Raw genomic sequence first — 21006 nt, forward strand, 5'->3', positions numbered from 1 at the left:
ATTTGAAACAAATTAATTAAACTTTAATAAATGGATCATATTTTAACTTTATATTCGATTTATAATTTCCACCATTTACGACAATATATAAGCGACTAAGTACCAATTTTGGGTGTTGTGGGGGTGTTAATTATTCATCACACGTAATCGACTCCCATACTCATTAAATTGGATTTTTGGTAAACAAATATCAATTTTTGTCTTAAAAAATGATTTTTCCTTAAAATTGTTTTAAAAGACGTTTTTAGATATTCGACCTAACTAGTTTAAAAGTCGATGACGACTCTCATTCAATTTAATTCAAATTAATTCAAAATCCCATTTTTTTCAAATAAAAGTCATAATTGTTTTTTTAAAATACTAATTAATTGTTTAAAAAATGATTATTGACAATTATAAATACAATTTTTATAATTTAATTAATTTTATTCATAATATTAAAATTTTAAATATATAATTTTATTTTAAAAGATTTGATACTTTATCGTGCTAAACTAATTGATGGAGTGATAAAAGATTATAAATTTCTCAATTAATATCATTTAGTTATTAATTATGTTTTTAAAATAAAATTATCTTAATTATTTTATAATTAATTAACATCAATTTGATTAGTTACGCGAACTTAATTCGATTCGTGAATAAGAAAAGTTGAAACCTTTTCTTTTTCCCTTGTCCTGTCGATGTAATTGATGTTGTCAAGTTTCCAAAGCTTAAAAGTTGACATTTAAATAGATGGCCAAACCCCCTTCTAAGACTTGCTTACTCAATTTTCTATAATATATATCATTGATTATTTAGATCCTCTTTTATAATCTTTTGTTGACGTACGTGAAATTGTTTGTAAAATAATTGTTAATTTGTTTTTTATCTTTATTTTTATATTAAGATTTATAATTCAGTATTTGTGACTTAGAGTTAAAAGTTTATATTTTTTGAGAGAGAGTTTATACTTTCAAACATTCTAGATGATTCTTAAATAAGTATATTTATGGAATATTTTTTCTACTATCAATGTATCTAATAATAACTCTTAAATATAAAAAATTATAGATCATATTAAATCTTTATCACTTGACCTTTTTTAAATAACTTTTAATGCAGGTAAGAATTATTGGACTAATATCCGTAATTGTGGGTACATATAAATAATGTATAATGTTATTATAAAGTATAATATAAAAAAAGACTAATTATATTACGCATGTTGTAAGTGTTAAAGTGTCGTGAAAATAAACTCAAGATATCATAAGTTGCATTTGTAGTTTAATGAAAGATGAAAATATTAATCCTTTAATTAGTTACTGGTAAACTATATATATTTAGTATATAAACTATTTTTTTATTTTATTTTGGTACTTAAATTTTATTTTATTTTTTAAAACCATATTTAATATTTAGTTTAGGTTTTAATTTGATAAATTACTGTTAAAAAAATTAACAGAACTGTTGATGTGACATTTTTATTTTTTTCAATGATGATGTGACATTATCTTATGATGACACGTCAACATCTCCGTTAATTTTTTAACAGTGGGTTCTTAAATAAAATTTAAAATAAACGTGAGGTATTATTTAAAAAAATAAAATTTAAGTATTTAAATGAAACTAAAAGTAACAATTTAGATATTAAAACACATAACTTACCCATTATTATAAAATATTAAAATTGAAAAGGTCCAAACTCCAACTTTTGCAATTTATGAAAGGTGCATGAATGAACATTAATAAAACGACAAATTGGCAAATCTCCTACACCACCAATCTCAACTGTTATCTTAATGTTTCTCCCTTTAGTAAATGTGTAAAGTATACTAGAACTCCTTGAACTATTCTCAAATGAGTGTTTTGGGTACTGAACTTTTGAAAGTTATAAGATGAACATCGATTTATTAAACGACTACAAAATGATCATTAAATTTTATCAAATTATTATAAAATAGTTATCAAATTTATTAAATTATTACAAAATAATTATTAAATTGACAAATCTCCTTCTTCACCACCAATCCCAATCGAACAATTGTTATCTTAATGTTTCTTCCTTTAGAAAATGAATAAAGTACATTAGAGTTTACTGAACTGTGCTTAGATGATTGTTCTTATCATTAAATTTTATAAAGTTATAAAATGATCATTAAATTTATCGAATAGTTATAGAATTATCATTAAATGATACAATTATTATAATTTCATGGTGACTATTTTAAAATAGTTTGATAAATTTAAAAATTATTTATAAATTTTGAAATGTAATGACCAAAACGGACTATTAGAGCATAGTTCAATGACCTTTGATGAAATTTACCCTTAGAAATGAAACAAAATCCTTTTTAAGCTCCCAAATCTGTCTTCAACCTACTTCTTCTCCTTTCCCAACCTAACCTTCGTTAATGGGCAGCAAATCCCTCACCCTTAACCCCAGGAAACGTCAAAAACCGGCACCCCACTACGACCACGGCCCCCAAGAACAGTCTCTAATACCAGGCCTGTCGGAGCACGTGGCGGAGCTCTGCCTCTCTCGTGTTCACCCTTCTTTGCTTTACTCCGTTTGCCGTTCGTGGCGTCGCTTAATCTACTCCCCTTTGTTCCCTCCTTTCCGTTCTCTCTACACTCTCATCTTCTCATCATCGAATGAGGAAATCCAGTTATTGAGCTTCGATCCCATTTCGTCCAAGTGGGAGTCAATCCCTCCGGCTACTTACCCTCTCAATTTCCTTGTTCATCACCCTTCTTTCATATCCCGGAACCTCCCCGTTCAATCCATTTCAGTCGCCGGTTATCTCGTTCTTTTGGCCGCCACCGCCCCTAATTTTATCCCAGCCCTTTCCCGGCCGCTCGTATTCTCGCCGCTATCTCGTTCGTGGAGTTTGGGTCCTCCTATGGAGACGCCCCGCCGTTGGTGTGTGTCGGGAGCGTCGGGTCCAGCCATTTACGTTGCCAGTGGGATTGGGTCTAACTTCTCCAGCGCCGTGGCGAAGTCTTTGGAGAAGTGGGACTTGGAGCAGGATGACGAAATGGGTGATTTCAAATGGAAGAAGATGAGACAGCTGAAAGATGGGAGATTCAGCAGAGACGCCATCGACGCCGTGGGTTGGCGGCGGAAGCTTTGTATAGTGAACGTGGCTAAACAAGGGACTATGTACGACGTCGATAATGACATATGGGAAGAGATGCCGGAAGGGATGGTGGCCGGTTGGAGAGGACCCGTCGCCGCCATGGACGAGGAAGTTCTATATGGCGTAGACGAAAGCAAAGGAGTACTCGCAAGGTATAACCAAGAAAGCGATAATTGGGAGGTGATAATGGAGACAGAAAATCTGAGAGGAGCACGCCAAATGACCGCCGCTTGCGGAAGATTATGCGTTATTTGCGGTGATGGGGAGATTATAGTCATTGATGTGGTGGCAGCTTTACCAAGATTCTGGGCCGTGGAAATTCCACCGGAGCTGGAACCGTTGGCAGTCCACGTCTTGCCACGGCTGAGTCGCCCAGATTATTAATTCGGAACGAAATATAATTAATTAACTGTTGAAACTTTCGATACTTTAAAGAAAGATTTTTCATGTGATGGAAAGTGAAAATTTGTCGATTATTGAATATAAAGAGTGGAATTGTGTATTTATTATTAAATAAAAAAAGGGCATACGGAAGCGATGGTAGCCATGAAAATTTCAACAGGCGCAGAGCAGAAAGTGAAGTTTTGTAGATAAATAATAAATTGCAAAGTGGTTGAACCGCTTACCCGATTCTTTTCCTAAAGAATTAGTGGACATTAATGTCTTTTGCCAGATAAACACCGTCGCCGTCGCCTTCTCATAACGCACCGCCCACCGTCCACCCCACTGCTCCTCCTACGTCTATTTTCATCACAACACATAATTTTATAGTACGGTGGAAGTTTAAAAAGTTTTATTAAAAATTTTAAATAACACGAAAATATAAAATTTTAAGGACGTAATTTTTTTTAAATAATAGAGTGATTATAAATGATATTTATTTAAATTCTCTTAATTTATTGATAATGTGTATATATTCTATAAATATAGATATTTAAATTTATAACATTTAAGGAGAAATATACTTTATTTTACTTAAATTATATGAAGATATAAATTTTATACGGGTGTGAATGCACTCAACACCTCATCAATCTATCATTGCCTACTACTAAAACCAATGACGATTTTACTCTCATAATTAGTTGATACTTTAATACTATATTTCTTAAATTAATAATTCATTAATATATATTATTAACTAAATATTTAAATGATTAATTAAAAATATATAATAATAAATTAAAGTTATTAACAAAAATTTGACTCTCAGTATATTAAATAATTATCTTATAACATAATTTTTTAGTATAATAACATAATTATTATCTTTTAACATATATTTATTTATATATATATATATTATTTAAATTGCTGAAGATGAAAATTTATTTATTCACAAACCACTTTGATTCATTGCAATGTGTATTTAATTGAAATGTAAATAATTTATTTATTCCAAAACAACTGTCGGGACGTGTATTCTTAATATTTTATTAATTTTAAAGAAACTTTATATACAGATATTAAAACGAAAAGCTAAGCATTAACTCTATATGTATACCTTTTTCACAGCACTGCTCACCACAAGAGATGCACGCATTGCATTGCTTTTTCAACATCACAATTTCTCACTGCTTAAATATCACCGGAGCTTTACTTTACCCAATCATACTCGATAGACAAAACGATGCGTAAAGGCTAAAACTCAGAGATCAGAAAAAAATATTAAGATATGTCATTATTTAAAAGTTTTACTTTTTTATATAATTTAAATATTATTACTAATAATCTAATTTTATAATTTTATACGCCCTAAACTTTAAAAAATAATTTCCTAAAAATTTATATCCAAATATAAAATTATACGTTCATTCCGTAGATTCCATTGCTCTTTGTGCTCGCAATGCAAAATACAACACTTAAAAAATTATTTCACCAAATCTTTTGAGGACGTTGTCTTTTGTATTGTAAATTTGGAAGAAATGAGCAACATAAAATAAAGAAAATGATAACGAATGTATATGCCATATATTACGTATGTTTACAATTTTAGGAAAGCTTAAATTTTCACGTTTAAAGGTTAAAAGACTTGGATTACCTGTCTGATTATTATATAGAGAATGATATCGATTTTTTAACGTTATACATATGATTTCAATAAAAAAAATTGACCTAAATTAGTGGGTCAATGACAGGTAGAAAATGACACGGGATAAATTTTTTTAGGAAAAATCTTCATCTGCTTAATACTATCTAATATAACAAGACCAGTCTTTAATGTTTTATTAATTTTTTTAATTCATCTTTAATTATTTTACTATAGGATAAAATACATAAATGATCTCATGACTATAGAATATTGTTTTATTAATAAAAAAAGACGAGTTTGAATCATAATGAATAATCAAGTGAACTTTTAATAGTCAAAATAATCAACAAAATAACTTTTTATAATTGAAAGATTATTTTATAACTTTTAATAGTCGAGAGACTCAACAAAGTAATATCATATAGTGGAGGGACCATTTGTATACTTTACCCTTTACTATATTAATCTCATTGTTTCAAAAAAATTTAAATAAACCAAGCTTCTTTTATTATGTCCTCCATTCTCTATCACGGAATGGTCAGTCGTATGTTTGTACAGGAGAATTCAAAATTTGTACAATGGATAATTGTAAAATGATGATTCTATCCATAGAGGACCAAATCTGTGTCTATGCCTTGATTTGTGGGATATAATAATTCAAATAGGACTAATACCGTAAATGAGATGAAACAAATTGTAAATTATTTAAATTTAATTTAATCAAAATCTGACTAATACTCAATTTAAATAGAATCGACTCGAACTCAAACTTAACTCGTATTCTTAACGAGTATAAATAAACTACTTAATATCCAAGTTACAAACAACTTAAAAAAATATTATACTAAAATTTTCTTTTTTTAAAAAAATAAATTATTAATAATAGTAATATTTATATGTTGTTTTTAAAAATACATATAAAATTTTCATATATTTAAGGTTCAAATTTGAGCTTAAGCTTGGACAAAGCTCGAAGAACTCGAGTTCGAGCTTCGACTGATCTAAGACGATGAATGTTACATGTTCAAGTTTTTTCAAGCTCAATTCGAGCTTCAATTTTTTTTATTTTGAATTCGAGTCAAGTTTTAATGATTTTAAGCTCGCAAACTTTTAAGTTATGTCAGGTTCTGCTTTGAACTTTATAAATCTAGTCTAACTCAATAACACTCGAGTTCGACTTGGCTTTTACAAGCCTAAGTAGGACAATAGAATGAAGAGGACAAAGAGCAACAGATATGGTCTGAGATTACCAGGACAACAGCAACTTTAGTGTTGCTTGTACTTGCCATCTAATGATTCAGTCCAACTCTAACTAAAAGGACCAACAGCCAAGAACATACATGTGCTGGAATTATCAATTTCACAACTAATATTCAAGCGATGATGTATCAGTTACAGACAACCAAACACTGCATGTTTAAACTCAAAATTCCATTACAGGAAAAACATAAGATGATATAAACCAAACAGGAACAAAGTATCCCAAATTTAAGTCTACAAACTTCTATTTCAAACCAAGCCAAGAAAACTGATAAACCAAGAAGTCAACATTTATTCCTAAAAATGTACAAAGTCTTACAAAATTCAACAAAAAGGAGTTTTGTAACGTCTTTAATCAAAGGCGCCAATTATTTGAATCGTCAACTTCAGTGAAAGCTGCCAACATTGATAGAATATCATCCTCCTCGGATACTTTAGGAGCCTCGACAAATGAATTGGTAAAATTACCAGTCATTTGATCATCATCTTCAGTGAAGACCTCTAGCATAGATATAATGTTGTTATCGTTGGGTTCTTGATCTTGAGGAACTAGAGCAAGTTGAGGAGCCTCCAACGGTGCAGGAACAGAGCCAGCGACGACAACCATGGGAGCTTCAGGAGTATCCACACATGTAGGGGAAGTATAAGCATCAGCATCAGTGGTACAATTAACATCGTCTTTAGTATGACCAACCAATGGCAGTGTATAAACCGCACTTGAATCAACAGTTGGTACAACACATAGGCTCTCTGGGACACTTGAGCCACTAGCAACAGCTACTATGGACGTACTGCAAAGGGAACCAGTGCCGGGCAAATTTGCCTCATCATCATCATCGTCATTCCAGTCCTCTTCCTTAAATGGTGCTCCATATTGAGCACCATTTCTTGGGCCCACACCATCTTTCTTGAAGAGAACATAAAGCATGTATGAATCTTGAACAATCCCTTTGTCAGCCAGTTTTTTTTCTTCAAGCCTGTACTCGTGCATCACCCAATCCGTTCGCTCACCATGTGGGGCTTTACCTTGATGAAAAACCAAGGTTTTTATCATCCCAACAACTTCGTCATTGTGCTTCACAGACCTATCCTTTCCTGTGGCTTTCCAGTAGCCATATACAGTAGCTCGACTCACCCTATCCCCTCTATTGTATTTCTTTGAGATCGGGCAATAGAAATGCCATTTAAGGTCACCAGTCTTTAAACACGACATATCAGGCAAATCCCATGGTGCATACTTGTAAATATCAACTTCAGCAATTGGATTAACAGAAAGCTTCTTGCCCAATATTTTCCGCTTCAGATAATACATAATCAATTCCACATCAGTGGGGTGAAATCGAAACCCCGGAGCCAATGTGTTTTTACCCATCAGAAAAGTCCAAAATACTCAACAGAAAGTGAATTACAGAAACTGCGACTCCACTCAGAATAAATCAGCAGAGCCAAATTAAAGAATCCAAACGAGAAAAGGGGTCAAATAAAACCTGACGCGTAGAATATAGGCCAGGTCCAATGCCTAAAAGAAATCTTTTGAGAAAAATACCTCAGTCTCCCACAGTTCATAAACCGAAAATCAGAATAAAGAATCGGCTGTTCCCAACTGAGCTCAAAAGACATTTGCTGTAAAATATGAACCCTGCTTTCAATATCAAGACCCCCATATCAATTAAAAGTTCATTAATTAAAACTCATCACAAGTTCATCAATCAGTTCATTCAAAATAAGGAAACCCTAAGCCTAAAAATCAAGGAAGATGGAAATAAAAGAAGCAACAGATCAGAGTAAAGACCTTTAATCGATGATTATTTGAAGCAAACAATAAACTAAAAGTCGAAACTTAGAAGTGAAACCCTAGAATTTTACCCGTAGGGAAGGAAGCCGCGAGAGAGAGCACCGAGGGAGACCGCGTCAACGAGCTGAGAGAAGCGATAAGTAAAAGAGTACGCTAACCTTCGCCCTTGCGCTACGTTTTTATAAATTTATAAATGCAATTATTTTACTACTACATTTTAGGGTAAAGTATAGTAATGGTCATTGAACTTATCTAAAGATTTCCTTAAGGTCTTCTAACTTTTAAAACTTGCAATACAGTCTCTTAACATTTTGTCCGTTTGTAATATGGTCCCCCAACATTTAGTCCGTTTGCAATATGGTCCCCCAACATTTAGTCTGTTTGCAATATGGTCCCCGATCGTTTGACACCGTTACAATGTCGTTAGTACATTTGCAATATGGTCACTGAACTTTTCAGACGTTTGCATTTAGGTCACCAACTTTTAAAACTTGCAACACAGTCCTAATTTTCATTATAAACCCCAAATTCCTTTTCGATATCGAATTCATTTTTCGCTTCTATATTCTCATTTCTAGCGTAACTTTTCAGTCGGGGATGCATGGTAAATTATAATCTAACTTTGAATTATGTGGAGGTGTTGACTTGAATAAGGGTCCATTGAGAGAATACCCGACCAAGGGACTATCGGAACCATCAACGATTCAAGGGGTAATGTTAGATACATGTCATCTCAGGTGAAGCATAGATGTTCGATGAAATGCTTGTGAGAAAAAAATGGGATTAGAAATGCAGAGTTGACAAATACTACTAAGATGAACTAAGTATCATTGTTGAAAGTCTCCGACAAAGCTAGAATTATTTTGTATAAATAGCATATAATAATTTCTTCGTTTAATCCTTGTGCTTAAAGATTTTCCAACATGTGATCAAATATAATGAAATCCCAAACAACACATTCACCTCTCGTTTGGTTTTTGTTCTTCAATTTTCCGCCATGTAAAATTGTAAACACAAGCAGTGCTTTGTCTTTCAGCTTTTTATTTACAACAAAAAAATGGAGGAAGAATTGCTGGAACGCAACACTGATTGTGTTTATTTCTTAGCATTTCCCCTCACTTGCAAGAAGGTATTTATTTTCTCTTTTGGGCTATCCGGAAGTAAGCTTTTCTTTTTTCGCACTTTCCCATTTTTAGCTCGCATTTTGTGTTTTTTTGTTGAAATTTCTATGTTTATGGAATTGCATGTCAATGATCATGATATTCAGTGTTAGTTTTGAACCAAAACCATCTAATTTTCTTTCTTTCTTCTTAATCAAAACTTTTAGTACTTCTTATGAAAGATATTCAGTCCATCAGAATAGAAGTGAAATAGGGTCATATGCTAAATTTTTTTGATCTTCTTGTTTGGTTTTTCTTTAAATCAGGGAATTGGTTATGAGTATCGACATAGTGAAATCGTCAGGCTCAATCCGAGAGACTGCTGGTACTAGTTTACTGGGATTTGTTTTGATCTGACCTGTGGCTTTCGGCGTCCTATGAGCTTGTATTCTTTTTAATAAGTTCATGTTGATTATGGGATTGATATATCGTGAACGAATTAATTTTTTTTGCATGTTTTGGAAATTTTTCAGTTGAATTGTATTGAATTATAGCTTTAGAAGACAATTCTGCATGCACGCAACTCGAAAGACATCTTGACAGGGTAGTTTATTTGGAGCAGCTACTTGACCCTGTCATGATGCCCTTTCGAGTTGCGAAAGAGACTGAGAGGTGAATGCGCTGTTTGGGATTTCATTATATTTGATCATCTGTTGGAAAATCTTTAAGCACAAGGATTAAACGAAGAAATTATTATATGTCATTTATACAAAATAATTCCAGCTTTGTTGGTGACTTTCAACAATGATACTTAGTTCATCTTAGTAGTATTTGTCAACTCTTTATTTCTAACCTCGTTTTTTCTCACAAGCATTTCATTGAACATTTATGTTTTACCTGAGATGACATGTATCTAACATTATACATTGAATCGTTGATGGTCCCGATAGTCCCTTGATCGGGTCTTCTCTCAATGGACCCTTATTCAAGTCAACACCTCCACATAATTCAAAGTTAGATTAGAATTTCCCATGCATCCCCGACTGAAAAGTTACGATGGAAATGAGAAGAGAGAAGCGAAAAATGAAATTTGAGATCAAAAAGGAATTTAGGGTTTATAATGAAATTTAAGACTGTGTTGAAAGTTTTAAAAGTTGGGGACCTAAATGCAAGCACCTGAAAAGTTCAGTGACCATATTGCAAACGGACTAACGACAGTGTAACGGCGTCAAACGGTCGGGGACCATATTGCAAACAGACTAAACGTTGGAGACCATATTGCAAATGGACTAAATGTTGGGGGATTGTATTGCAAGTTTTAAAAGTTAGGGGACCTAAATGAAAGCTTTAGAAAAGTTCAATGACTATTACTATACTTTACCCTACATTTTATTTGTATCATTGAATTGTAAAAAATAATTATAGTATTAAATCTTTTGAATTATTTTTTAATCTTTATATCATTAATTTAAAGTAATTAAATGATATGATATTTTCTCTCTTTCTCTTTGTCATATTTTTTAATTCTAATTTATTTTATTTTTTGAAAAATAGATATTTTATGTTAATAAAATAGGATAAATTTTAAATCAATCAAAATATTTTTTATTTTCAATATATTTTAAGTCAATAATTCTAATAGAATACATAAGTATTGGGAATCAAATATGTAATTATATTAAATTTAGTAATTATCATGCTAGTAATTTCTTCGTCAAGCGTTAACGGTAAATGATTTGATTAATATCATTTAAATAATTAAGTGGTCTGATTAATAAAATTAAAAGATCGATGACCAAATTATAATCTCTCCATATTTAAATTATCAATTTTTTTTATTAATATGAGGTGAGTATAAAATACTATATATTCAAGTACTCTCAAACATTCGATATTAATAATTAAATTACAATGCATATAATTTATCGTATTGTTTGTTATGTGGAGACAAAGTGGAGGACATTGCCGCATTGATCATGTTTAGCGAAAGTGCAAGTGCAATGTTGAGCGCTTGGTTTGAAGACGACTAATTAAACTGGATAAATGAAACGGTTCATATGACATATCCATCGCATGGGAAACTTAGTTCGATAAAAACAAACATGAGTAAACAAGGTACGTATAACATTATGGATTGCAATTGGAACTCACTTTTTGTCCATAATTATTTGAAATTTATGAAAGAAGAAAATGCTCGTATTTTTTTTTGGCGAAAACTACATAGAAAAAGAATGTTTTATCGTAACAAGTAAACGACACTGTGAGAAAATACAAAAAGAAAATGAATCACGATTTGGGTAAGATCCAAACCATACCTCCGATGTTGTGAGCTGTTGGGAGGGACCACGAAGAACTTGGTACAAGGCAAACACAAACGGTTTTGTTTCAATGTTAATAGATGTGGGTTCATTTTATGATCTCCATCTGTTGACTGTTTTGTTTGCATGTGGGTGAGGGACCTTAAACCCCGCGGCCATGTGCCTGCCTGTTTTCACCGGCAAGTCTGAGGAAAGCAGCATGGGTGATCTGCTAAGGATCAACACCGAGCTCAACGATGGCAAAACGAGGTTCTCCATTAATGGGAAACCCATCTACCGTTTTGTTGGAACATCTACTTTCAGTGAATACACTGTTGTGCATGTTGGTTGTGTTGCCAAGATCAATCCGGTGACCAAGTTTGTGTTCTCAGCTGTGGAATCTCTACAGGTGTTTAAAGAAAAAGAGTATCTAATTTGGTTGGTTTGGTTCAGTTCGTTAGTTTAATGGAGGTTTAATGATTTTGCAGTTCTTGGTGCCACATTGAATGTTGCAAAGTCCACCAAGGGTTCAGCTGGGAGCAGTAGGTCTTGCTGTGAGTATCCCTACTTCCATACCATGTTATTCTGATTCCATTCGCGAAGAATTTGATTAACATAATTTTCCCCATTAATCCCGCTGCTGATAACTTGCTGTGCCCTTTATAATTAGGCTGCTGAAGGGGCTAGAATTGCCGAAATTCTGTTGGAACGAATTCGTGAACCCGAAAGACCATGGCAAGCCTGTTCAAGTCCATACCTTTTGGTTTCAAGGTATAATTAAATATATACAACACTTCATTCACAAATCTTACTTCCATATTTGTAGGTGATTGCCGAAATGACGAACGAGGGAGTCGATCGAAGCGTCGAGTGTACGGGAAACATCAACGCGATGATCTCTGCATTCGAATGTGTTCACGATGTAAAACTCCCTTCAATGCGCTTCGTTCTTCATGCATTTGCCTATTCAACTAGGAAGTAGAATGAAGCAAAGAACAGAGATGCTATTCCATGTTTTGTGGAGGGATGGGATGTGGCCGTACAGTACTCGTCAGCGTTCCGAACAAAGACGATGCGTTTTAAGACACACCCCATGAACTTTTTGAACGAGAGGACTCTGAAAGGCACCTTCTTCGGCAACTTCAATCCCCGGTCGGACCTTCCTTGGGTTGTGGAGAAGTACATGAACAAAGTAAGCAATTTTAACACGGAATTGGCATGAAACCAGCCATTGAAAGGATCTAAACTTGGAGATGTACCGAGCTGGAGAAATTTATAAGACACGAAGTGAGTTTCTGAGAGATAAACAAGGCATTGGAGAACATGGTCGGTGGGAAGGGTATTGGGTGCATCATTGGCATGGATGCTTGAAGAACACTGCGTTTGTGTTTTACCAGCAAATTATAGCTTTGTTTTTACCCCTTAATGCTCTTGTATGTTGCCATGCTTGTATTGCTTTTGTTTGCATGAAACTAGTACAATTCCATTTATCGTCTCGCAAATCATCACTATCTTGTGCTAACATCAAGTTTCGAACAAAAGTAAAAACAGATCGAAAACAAGAAAATATCAAATACCTATGGCAACGATGGATTTGTAGATGAAAGCCAGATACAAAACAAGTTTGTACTTTTGTTTGGGCCTGGGAGCATACATTGTGGGATAATTACTAGAATAGTCATTCAAAATATCGATTTTAATTTGATAACCATTTCTATTTTAAAATTTTAGTTCAATTAGGGATACTATTAAATAACTTTGAGTTGAGTTGTTGAATTTATAGTTAAATTTAATAATAAATATGAGTTGATTTATTTAAATTTATAATTAAATTTAATTATAAATACTTATAATGTTATGTTATTAATTAATTTTACTTTAAATAATTTTTATATAAAATTAAGATATTTATGTCAAATTTAAAAATTAATATATTAATTTTTAAAAATTTTAAATTATTTTATAGTTCAAATTTTATATAATTTTTAAATTAAATTTATAGAATTATAAATTAAACGAAGAATCAAATAAGAAAATTCAATTTTTGTGCGAAGTGAAATTTTATTCGTCCTTAAATTCAACAGGTCTAACAGGGCTAATAGAATAACTTATGGATCCAATTATACTGGAATCGGAGAACCCACCCAGTGAAAAGAATGGAATATAAAACCGTCGTAGCCGCCATTTTCTCTCACACTGGCACTGCCCACAGATTTGGTCCGGTTTCCTTTACCCTTCACCGCATATTCACTCCGTTTGTTTTGGATTTATGTATCAACATACAGATCTGAGCTCGTGACTGACAGTAAATGGCCACGCCTTCCCTTTCCACTTCTTCAACATCACTTCCTTTGGCAAACTTCCAAAATCGAACATCCTGCTGACTGCCATTTCCACTCTTCTCTTCTCGTGAATTCACTTTCCAATCCAACAAACAAAATTCCATATATTTTCCCACTTCCCCACTTATCTTGTTGCGTTATATATACACCCTTAACACCATGCCTTCGTCTTCACCACCTCCCTCGCACCATTCCCATAGAAAACCTCCCTGGACAACACCTTCTTTCCTTGTTTTACTATCCATGTCTGCTTTTCTCTTCCTTTCCCTTCTTTTCCTCACCCTTTTCTTCTATTCCTCTTCTTCTACTCGTCACTACCATCGGAACCCACCTTCATTTCCTCATAATTCCCCTGTTTACACCTCTGACTCCTCCCAAATCCGCCTTGCATGCAAATCCACTCGTTTCCCACAATCCTGCGAGGCCTACCTTTCTCAATCCTCCCTTCTCCCTCCTAATCCGGCCTCCCTCGATTTCGTCCGATCAGCCCTTACCGTCTCTTCCAATAACCTTAAAACCGGACAATCCATGGTGAAATCCATCCTAGATTCCTCCAGAGGCAACCTCAACCGCTCCGGTGCCGCCACCATCTGTGTGAACATCCTTTCTAACTCGGATTTCCGCATTAGATCAGCCGATGACGCGCTGACACGTGGAAAAACCAAAGACGCCCGTTCGTGGATGAGCGCCGCCCTCTGCTACCAGTACGATTGTTGGAGCGCGCTCAAGTACGTTAACGACACCAAACTGGTCGACGAAACGATGGCGTTCTTGGACTCTTTAATGCGACACAGCAGCAACGCGTTGAGCATGATGGTCGCTTACGTTAATTACGGGGAGGACATAGCCGCGTGGGTCCCTCCCAAGACGGAACGGGACGGTTTTTACGAGAACGGGTCTGGTGGGAAGGAGTTTGGGTTTAACGTGGGTTTACCGTCGAACTTGAAGGCGGATGTAACGGTGTGTAAAGATGGGAACGGAGGGTGTTACAAGACTGTGCAAGAGGCTGTGAACGCCTCACCAGACAATGAAGAGAATACACGCCGTTTCGTGATAAAAATAAAGGAAGGCGTGTACGAAGAAACGGTGAGGGTGCTGTTGGAGAAGAAAAATGTGGTGTTTTTGGGGGACGGAATGGATAAAACCATTCTTACGGGTGCTTTAAATGCTGGGATGCCTGGAATTACCACTTATGATACTGCTAGTCTGCTACTGTCGGTGAGTAATACTACCATCTACTCTCTTTTTGTCAAACATTTAACTTTGTTCATGAATCTAATTGAATTTGAAGCTTGAAAGCTTAATCCAGTGAGTCCAAGTTTGATTTTTGAGTTCTGAGCTTTAAAGTTCGAGCTTTTTACTATTTGAGCTTAACTCGAAGCAATATTAACTATACCATTGACAAGTTGTATATAATCCATGCACTAATTCTGCTTTCTTTAATAAGAATCACTCTCGAATATATTGAACTTGTTTTGATTATTTCTCAAAATGGAAAAAAATGTTTTTATACATATAAAAGCAGCAACTGGTATAGAATTGCATATGCATTCAATTTCATTTGCTTTATAAAGTTTTGATGAGATTGTGCTTCTAGACATTCATGGTTTCCCTAAGCTTATCCTTTCTTGTTTAGGGTGCGTACATGATTACTGCACATGTATATTGAGCAACGGAAATCAGTGAGCCGAAGAGTTTTTAATAATGGGATTTCGATGTTGCAGGAGTTCTTGGTGATGGATTTATGGCGAGTGGCATCACATTCAGGAACACAGCAGGCCCTGGTGCCCACCAAGCTGTAGCCTTCAGATCAGATAGTGATCTTTCTATCATTGAGAACTGTGAATTCCTAGGCAACCAAGATACTCTCTATGTTCACTCGCTCCGCCAGTTCTACAAGAAGTGTCGGATCCAGGGGAATGTGGACTTCATCTTTGGTAATTCTGCCTCAGTGTTCCAAGATTGTGAAATTTTGGTCGCTCCGCGTCAATTAAAACCCGAAAAAGGTGAGAACAATGCTGTCACAGCTCATGGTAGAACAGATCCTGCCCAATCAACTGGTCTGGTTTTCCAGAACTGCTTGATCAATGGAACTGAGGAGTACATGAAATACTACTATAGCAAGCCTAAAGTGCACAAGAACTTTTTGGGAAGGCCATGGAAGGAATTTTCAAGGACAGTTTTTATAAATTGTGTTATGGAAGCACTTATTAATCCGAATGGATGGATGCCATGGAAGGGTGACTTTGCATTGAAAACACTTTTCTACGGAGAATTTGGGAATACTGGTCCAGGATCCATTCTGTCGAATAGAGTTCCGTGGAGTACTCAAATTCCATCTCAACATATACAATCATATTCCGTCCAAAATTTCATTCAAGGAGATCAATGGATTCCAACATCATCTTGATTGTTTCCCCCACATCAAGAATTCCAAGATTGTAAGTAAAGCCAAGGATAGTTTATCAAGTCATGATCATGTTCATTTGTTACAAAATCTTCATTGGAGGACGAAGGGTTAGTTTTTTAGCCTATGTTATTTTTCCCTTTCATCTTCTTGAATATTGGGATATGCAAAACAAAATGAATTTCCAAATATATGGAAAAGCTTCAAAAACAAATCAAGTATTTATCTTGCTCAATATCTATATCCATTACTCATTGGCCTTCAAACTGAGTAACATAGGCTTTAGCTGTGCTAGTATTCCTATTAGACAAGATAATATGTCGAATTCCATGAATGGGAGTATGACTGAGACTCACTTACATATTGGGATTGGCCTGTGGCCAACTGGTTTTCTTGACTTATAGGGCAAAGGTGTAATGCTGACACGAAAAGCAAACCAAGTTGCACATTTTCTGATTCCTTATGGCATGATTATATGGGGTTGGCCATTTCTTTACGCTTTTATCTTGTTCCTTGGCTTACCTTTCAAGTGTTTCTCATTCGGTATGTAGTGAAAATTCAGTCATCAACTTATGAGGTCTGTATGAACATAAGAGAAACAGGATGATTCAGCTGATGCATTAGATAGAAGAAAAAAAATGCTCACGGGGAAGATAATAATAATATTATTATATGCATGATTATGATTCTCAAGTTCACATGAAGTACATGACACCATGGATCCAAACAACAGGAAACATCAACTGGCCTATCTGTCACATGATGGAAAAAAGGGTCAGTTTCCGTTCCTACAGTCCTGCACGAATATGGTCTTCATGTGCTCAACAACCCTATGCTAAAACATTAGCTACTTGGATATAAATAAGGTGTAGAACCCAGAAGTGGCATTCAATAGGATAAGATTAGGCAGGCTATTGTTTAATGACAATGTTTGTTGAGTGAGATTTAGACTCATCATGCTTCTCCACCAGTGAAATCTAAGAGCTTGTTTTGCCTGCAATAAAAATATTATACTTTAATTTGTTTGGATTTTGTAGGATTCTCTGGTTTTGTTAGCTTTGCTCTATATTCTATGTGATCTAATAACTAAATAAATAGCATAAATAAGAGAGTGACTTGTTGAAGTCATTCTCATTGTGCCATGTCCCTTTGTCAATCCCATTTTTCAAATTTATTAATTTTTCATATTTCATATTATATTGGGCGTTGCGTTCTGGTGGGGCGGTTTATTAAAATAAAGTCATCAAAGAATGGAAGTTTAATTTGTTTAATTTTAAAATTAATAGGTACCCAAAAAGTATTTAAATTAAAAAAAGTAAGTTGGGGTCTAACTTGTTTAGCTTCAAAACCAAGAGGATCCAAAAAATAATTTGACCAAAAAATGTGTTGTCAAGATTTGATTAAATAAGGGTAAAGATGTATTTTAGTTTTTAAATTTAAGGTTAAATTAATATATAAATTTATTTTTTAGTTTAAATCGGCACTTACAATAAATATCTTATTTGAACTATAAAATCAAACTCAAATGCCTAATTGAACAAAAAAAAGTATTAAATTGAACATTGAAATTAAATCCAGCTACCAAAATGCGTATTTATCCTATAAATAAACATCATTAGGCCTCACTAAGAGTCCTGACCATCAAGGACGAATCTAGAAACTTTCTAGGAGGGATTGGAATTGGACTATAAACTTTTGGGCCCAAGTGCAGTTTTACCATTATATTAATTTAAAAATTTATAAATTTTGAAGGGATTAAGAGCCAATTATATCATCCCCTGCCAAACATTTTCTCCAATGAAGTCATAATTTTCAAAATGGTAGAGTTACAACAATATCAATGAAATTCAATCAGTATAATTGAACAGAATTAACAAAACAAAAAACTCAGAATCGTGGGAGTTTGGTATTGATTAATGCAGGAGGTGTTGGAACAAAAGCTTCATCTATTGCGGCGTCTACCCCAAACTTTCAACATACCCTTCCATTTACATCTGTTGTCAATGCACTTGTCTAGACGCTCATCTTCTACTTTGATCCTCCAATGTCCATCACTGAAGTTCGCTTTCTCGGCTTGCTGTCGATCGAACATGAGTTGCGCCTTTTGCATCGACGGTAACAAGCAGAATTGTCGCAGTATCTCCGGCATCGAATCGTGGACGTTCCACCACTTTCGGTGCGCGACATCACTAGCGAACTCCTGCATTATGTCCACATTCCAGTTGCAGTCGTAGTCCTTGAAGCACATCCATGGCTTTGTACCTAGGTAGTGAAGTACGTAAAGAATAGGCGGCTCGGATCCGAAAAGCCGAGTTTTCTTTCGCTTCACTTCTTCCTCATCGCCTATCCAGAAATGCTTGAGGAAGTTCATGTGCCGTGGAATCCGGTGCCACCATGTGAAAATCTCGTTTAAGTATCCTTGATCCCCGCCGTTGTACGACTCGAACACGTCGATGTGTTCCATCAGAAGCTGGAATGTGCAATTCGAAGGCTCGATGACCATGACACCGGAGTTAAAGAGGGTGCCGTTGTTTCCCGTGGCTGATATCTCTGGCATTGCGAATAAGAAATCGATGTTTCGAAGGATAAGCATATCGGCATCGATGAATATGATCTTGTCGTAATCGGTCAGTTGCCATAACCGGAACTTGCTGTAGTTCCATTCGTTGTATGCGTCTTTTTCGGCTTTCGGATTCCTGATCCTTTGAATTGTTCTCACTTTCCATCCTGCTGCCTCAAGTCCACTCCTGTGGTAAGCACTGATTATCTCATCTACAAGTATCACAAGGTCTCGGGTTGAGCCGGACAAGCGGATGCTTTGAGAAACGGCGATAGCTCCGCATACATATACGTGAGCCGAATGGAGAATCGTCGCATATGCTTGTCGAGATGCATTCCCCGAATATATTGGCTCTGTAATTTAACAGAACATATTAGCTTCTAAGCAGGATGAGGCATTTTGTATGAAGAATGATATGGGAACTGACCTTTGACATTAAAAGGAAGTGCAAGTTCACAAGATCCTGCAGGAAACTGAAGCTTTTCTCTCAACACATTCAAGTCTGGCTTGTATAACCAGACATCGTTTTCGCGTGCAACGAGTTCTTTGCGAGTGAACATGTTCGGAATCGGAAAGCACCTCGAAACAAAAAGCATGTGCACCGGATACAAGCCCTTGGCCGAGGTTGCAAGACTAGCTGCTGCTAGCTGTAAATGCAGCCTAGCAACATCCCTTGACCAATTCCCCTCATTTATACAAGGCAACTTAACAGCAATCAGATCAAGACGTCGTCCAGGGACCTCAATCTTCGGTAAAGACGGGCAAATGGGAACCTTTTCTTCTTGTTCCTCATCGATCCATTCCGGATATAACAAATCCCAAGTTACATTCATGTCAGCATAGTCCAGATGCAGCACAATGTGGCTTGCATCAGGTATTAGGTGCTTCCAATGACTGACTTCAGTAGTATTGAAGTTCAAAAGTCCTATTCCCTGGTAATCATTCTGTTCGTCCATCGTCTCGATAACTTTCATAACATCATCCCAGTTGGTATCGACATCCGATACATATTGAGAATCTACTCCTCCCCATATCCACCTCTCTATATACCTTTCATCAAATCATCATATCAGGCTTTTGAATCAAACAATTGTACAAACTGTCTCAGACATCAATGTCAACAAGAAATAAAGTACAGGAAAGCATTGCGGAACACGTACCGGGATTTCGCGGCCGATAGGTGATCAGTTTTGTAGGCATCGGGAGAGCACAAAAGTGATACAAAAGTGCCGGAAACAATGACGATCAAAACAAGTTTGAGAAGAGGATACTTGCAGCATAAGTTTCGATCTTGAAAAGACTTCCCATAACCTTTTACTCTGTTCTTATTTAATCTTCTTTTGTATAAGGCCTCACTGCAATTAATTGTAATTGAAAAAAGATAGATGAATGAATACTAACAATTAAGCAACCTGTAACCATCATCGTCATCATAATAATAATAATAACAATAACAATAGCTGGTACGTAACTGGAAAGAATCCTTTCAACTGAAGCAAAGATCTAACTTCACTTGTCAATATCTTAACAAGCAGTGATTTTGACGTTTGTTGATCGAACAGTTTGTTGTCAAACAATTAAGCAACGTTTTCCGGATTAGGGGTGCTTATCGAACTAATCAATCATGAGCTGAGCAGTGTTCGGATTCCGGTATATGACACTTCATAGACTTCTATCGAAAGAGTCGGAACAAATAATTATAGGAAGATTGATTTTTTGGGATCAAAAGAAAGATTCAAGGAAAACCTGAGGAGAATGCTAATTAAGATTGTTGGTATTATATCGAACTCAAAAGGCTCTTTGCTTAATCAATTCATTCAAATCATATCTAGGACTGTAACAAAAAGGGTTTTCCAGTGATGAAACAATCCTGAAACTGGAAATTTTAAGCAATCAAAACAATAGAAAGATGAAGAATGAAAGAAAGTAACTCACATTGAAGCAGATAACCGATGTCTGGGGTCGACAGAACCAGACGAATTTCCCCACATGATTCCTCTCATCTTTCTGTTAGTTAGCAGCAAAGTTCATGCATGCAAAGTGCAAACATCTGGTAACCCAGAAAGAAAACCATCATGTATATGAATCACTAAA

General features: G+C 35.1%; 4 protein-coding genes and 1 pseudogene across 6 annotated transcripts; 3 read left to right on the forward strand and 2 right to left on the reverse strand.

Annotated features, from left to right (window-relative positions):
• Positions 1–2376: 2376 nt before the first annotated feature.
• On the forward strand, positions 2377–3521 carry LOC120140866 (F-box/kelch-repeat protein SKIP25-like). The gene has a single exon (XM_039155865.1). It carries the CDS (start codon positions 2394–2396, stop codon positions 3501–3503), a length of 1110 nt encoding a protein of 369 aa, XP_039011796.1. The 5' UTR covers positions 2377–2393; the 3' UTR covers positions 3504–3521.
• Positions 3522–6748: 3227 nt separating this feature from the next.
• On the reverse strand, positions 6749–8359 carry LOC120140868 (NAC domain-containing protein 82-like). Of its 3 annotated transcripts, XM_039155868.1 has the most exons (3): positions 8278–8359; positions 7189–8050; positions 6749–7131 (listed from the first exon to the last, which is right to left on the reverse strand). In XM_039155868.1, the coding sequence occupies exons 2-3, from the start codon at positions 7781–7783 to the stop codon at positions 6767–6769; spliced, it is 960 nt and encodes a 319-aa protein (XP_039011799.1). In that variant the 5' UTR covers positions 7784–8050; positions 8278–8359; the 3' UTR covers positions 6749–6766. The 3 variants fall into 3 exon arrangements, with proteins under 3 accessions (XP_039011799.1, XP_039011797.1, XP_039011798.1); XM_039155866.1 differs by having other exon boundaries at positions 6749–8050; XM_039155867.1 differs by having other exon boundaries at positions 6749–8034; positions 8278–8338.
• Positions 8360–10541: 2182 nt separating this feature from the next.
• On the forward strand, positions 10542–12974 carry LOC120140869 (annotated as a pseudogene).
• Positions 12975–13974: 1000 nt separating this feature from the next.
• Positions 13975–16560, forward strand: LOC120140870 (probable pectinesterase/pectinesterase inhibitor 51). The gene is made up of 2 exons (XM_039155869.1): positions 13975–15167; positions 15670–16560. The coding sequence occupies exons 1-2, from the start codon at positions 14105–14107 to the stop codon at positions 16353–16355; spliced, it is 1749 nt and encodes a 582-aa protein (XP_039011800.1). The 5' UTR covers positions 13975–14104; the 3' UTR covers positions 16356–16560.
• Positions 16561–18230: 1670 nt separating this feature from the next.
• LOC120140865 (UDP-glucuronate:xylan alpha-glucuronosyltransferase 1-like) lies at positions 18231–21006 on the reverse strand. The gene is made up of 4 exons (XM_039155864.1): positions 20848–21006; positions 20073–20267; positions 19340–19962; positions 18231–19265 (listed from the first exon to the last, which is right to left on the reverse strand). The coding sequence occupies exons 1-4, from the start codon at positions 20913–20915 to the stop codon at positions 18295–18297; spliced, it is 1857 nt and encodes a 618-aa protein (XP_039011795.1). The 5' UTR covers positions 20916–21006; the 3' UTR covers positions 18231–18294.

Source organism: Hibiscus syriacus, unplaced genomic scaffold (genome assembly GCF_006381635.1).
Source record: "Hibiscus syriacus cultivar Baekdansim isolate YM2019G1 unplaced genomic scaffold, ASM638163v2 tig00110788_pilon, whole genome shotgun sequence".
Lineage (NCBI taxonomy): Eukaryota > Viridiplantae > Streptophyta > Magnoliopsida > Malvales > Malvaceae > Hibiscus > Hibiscus syriacus.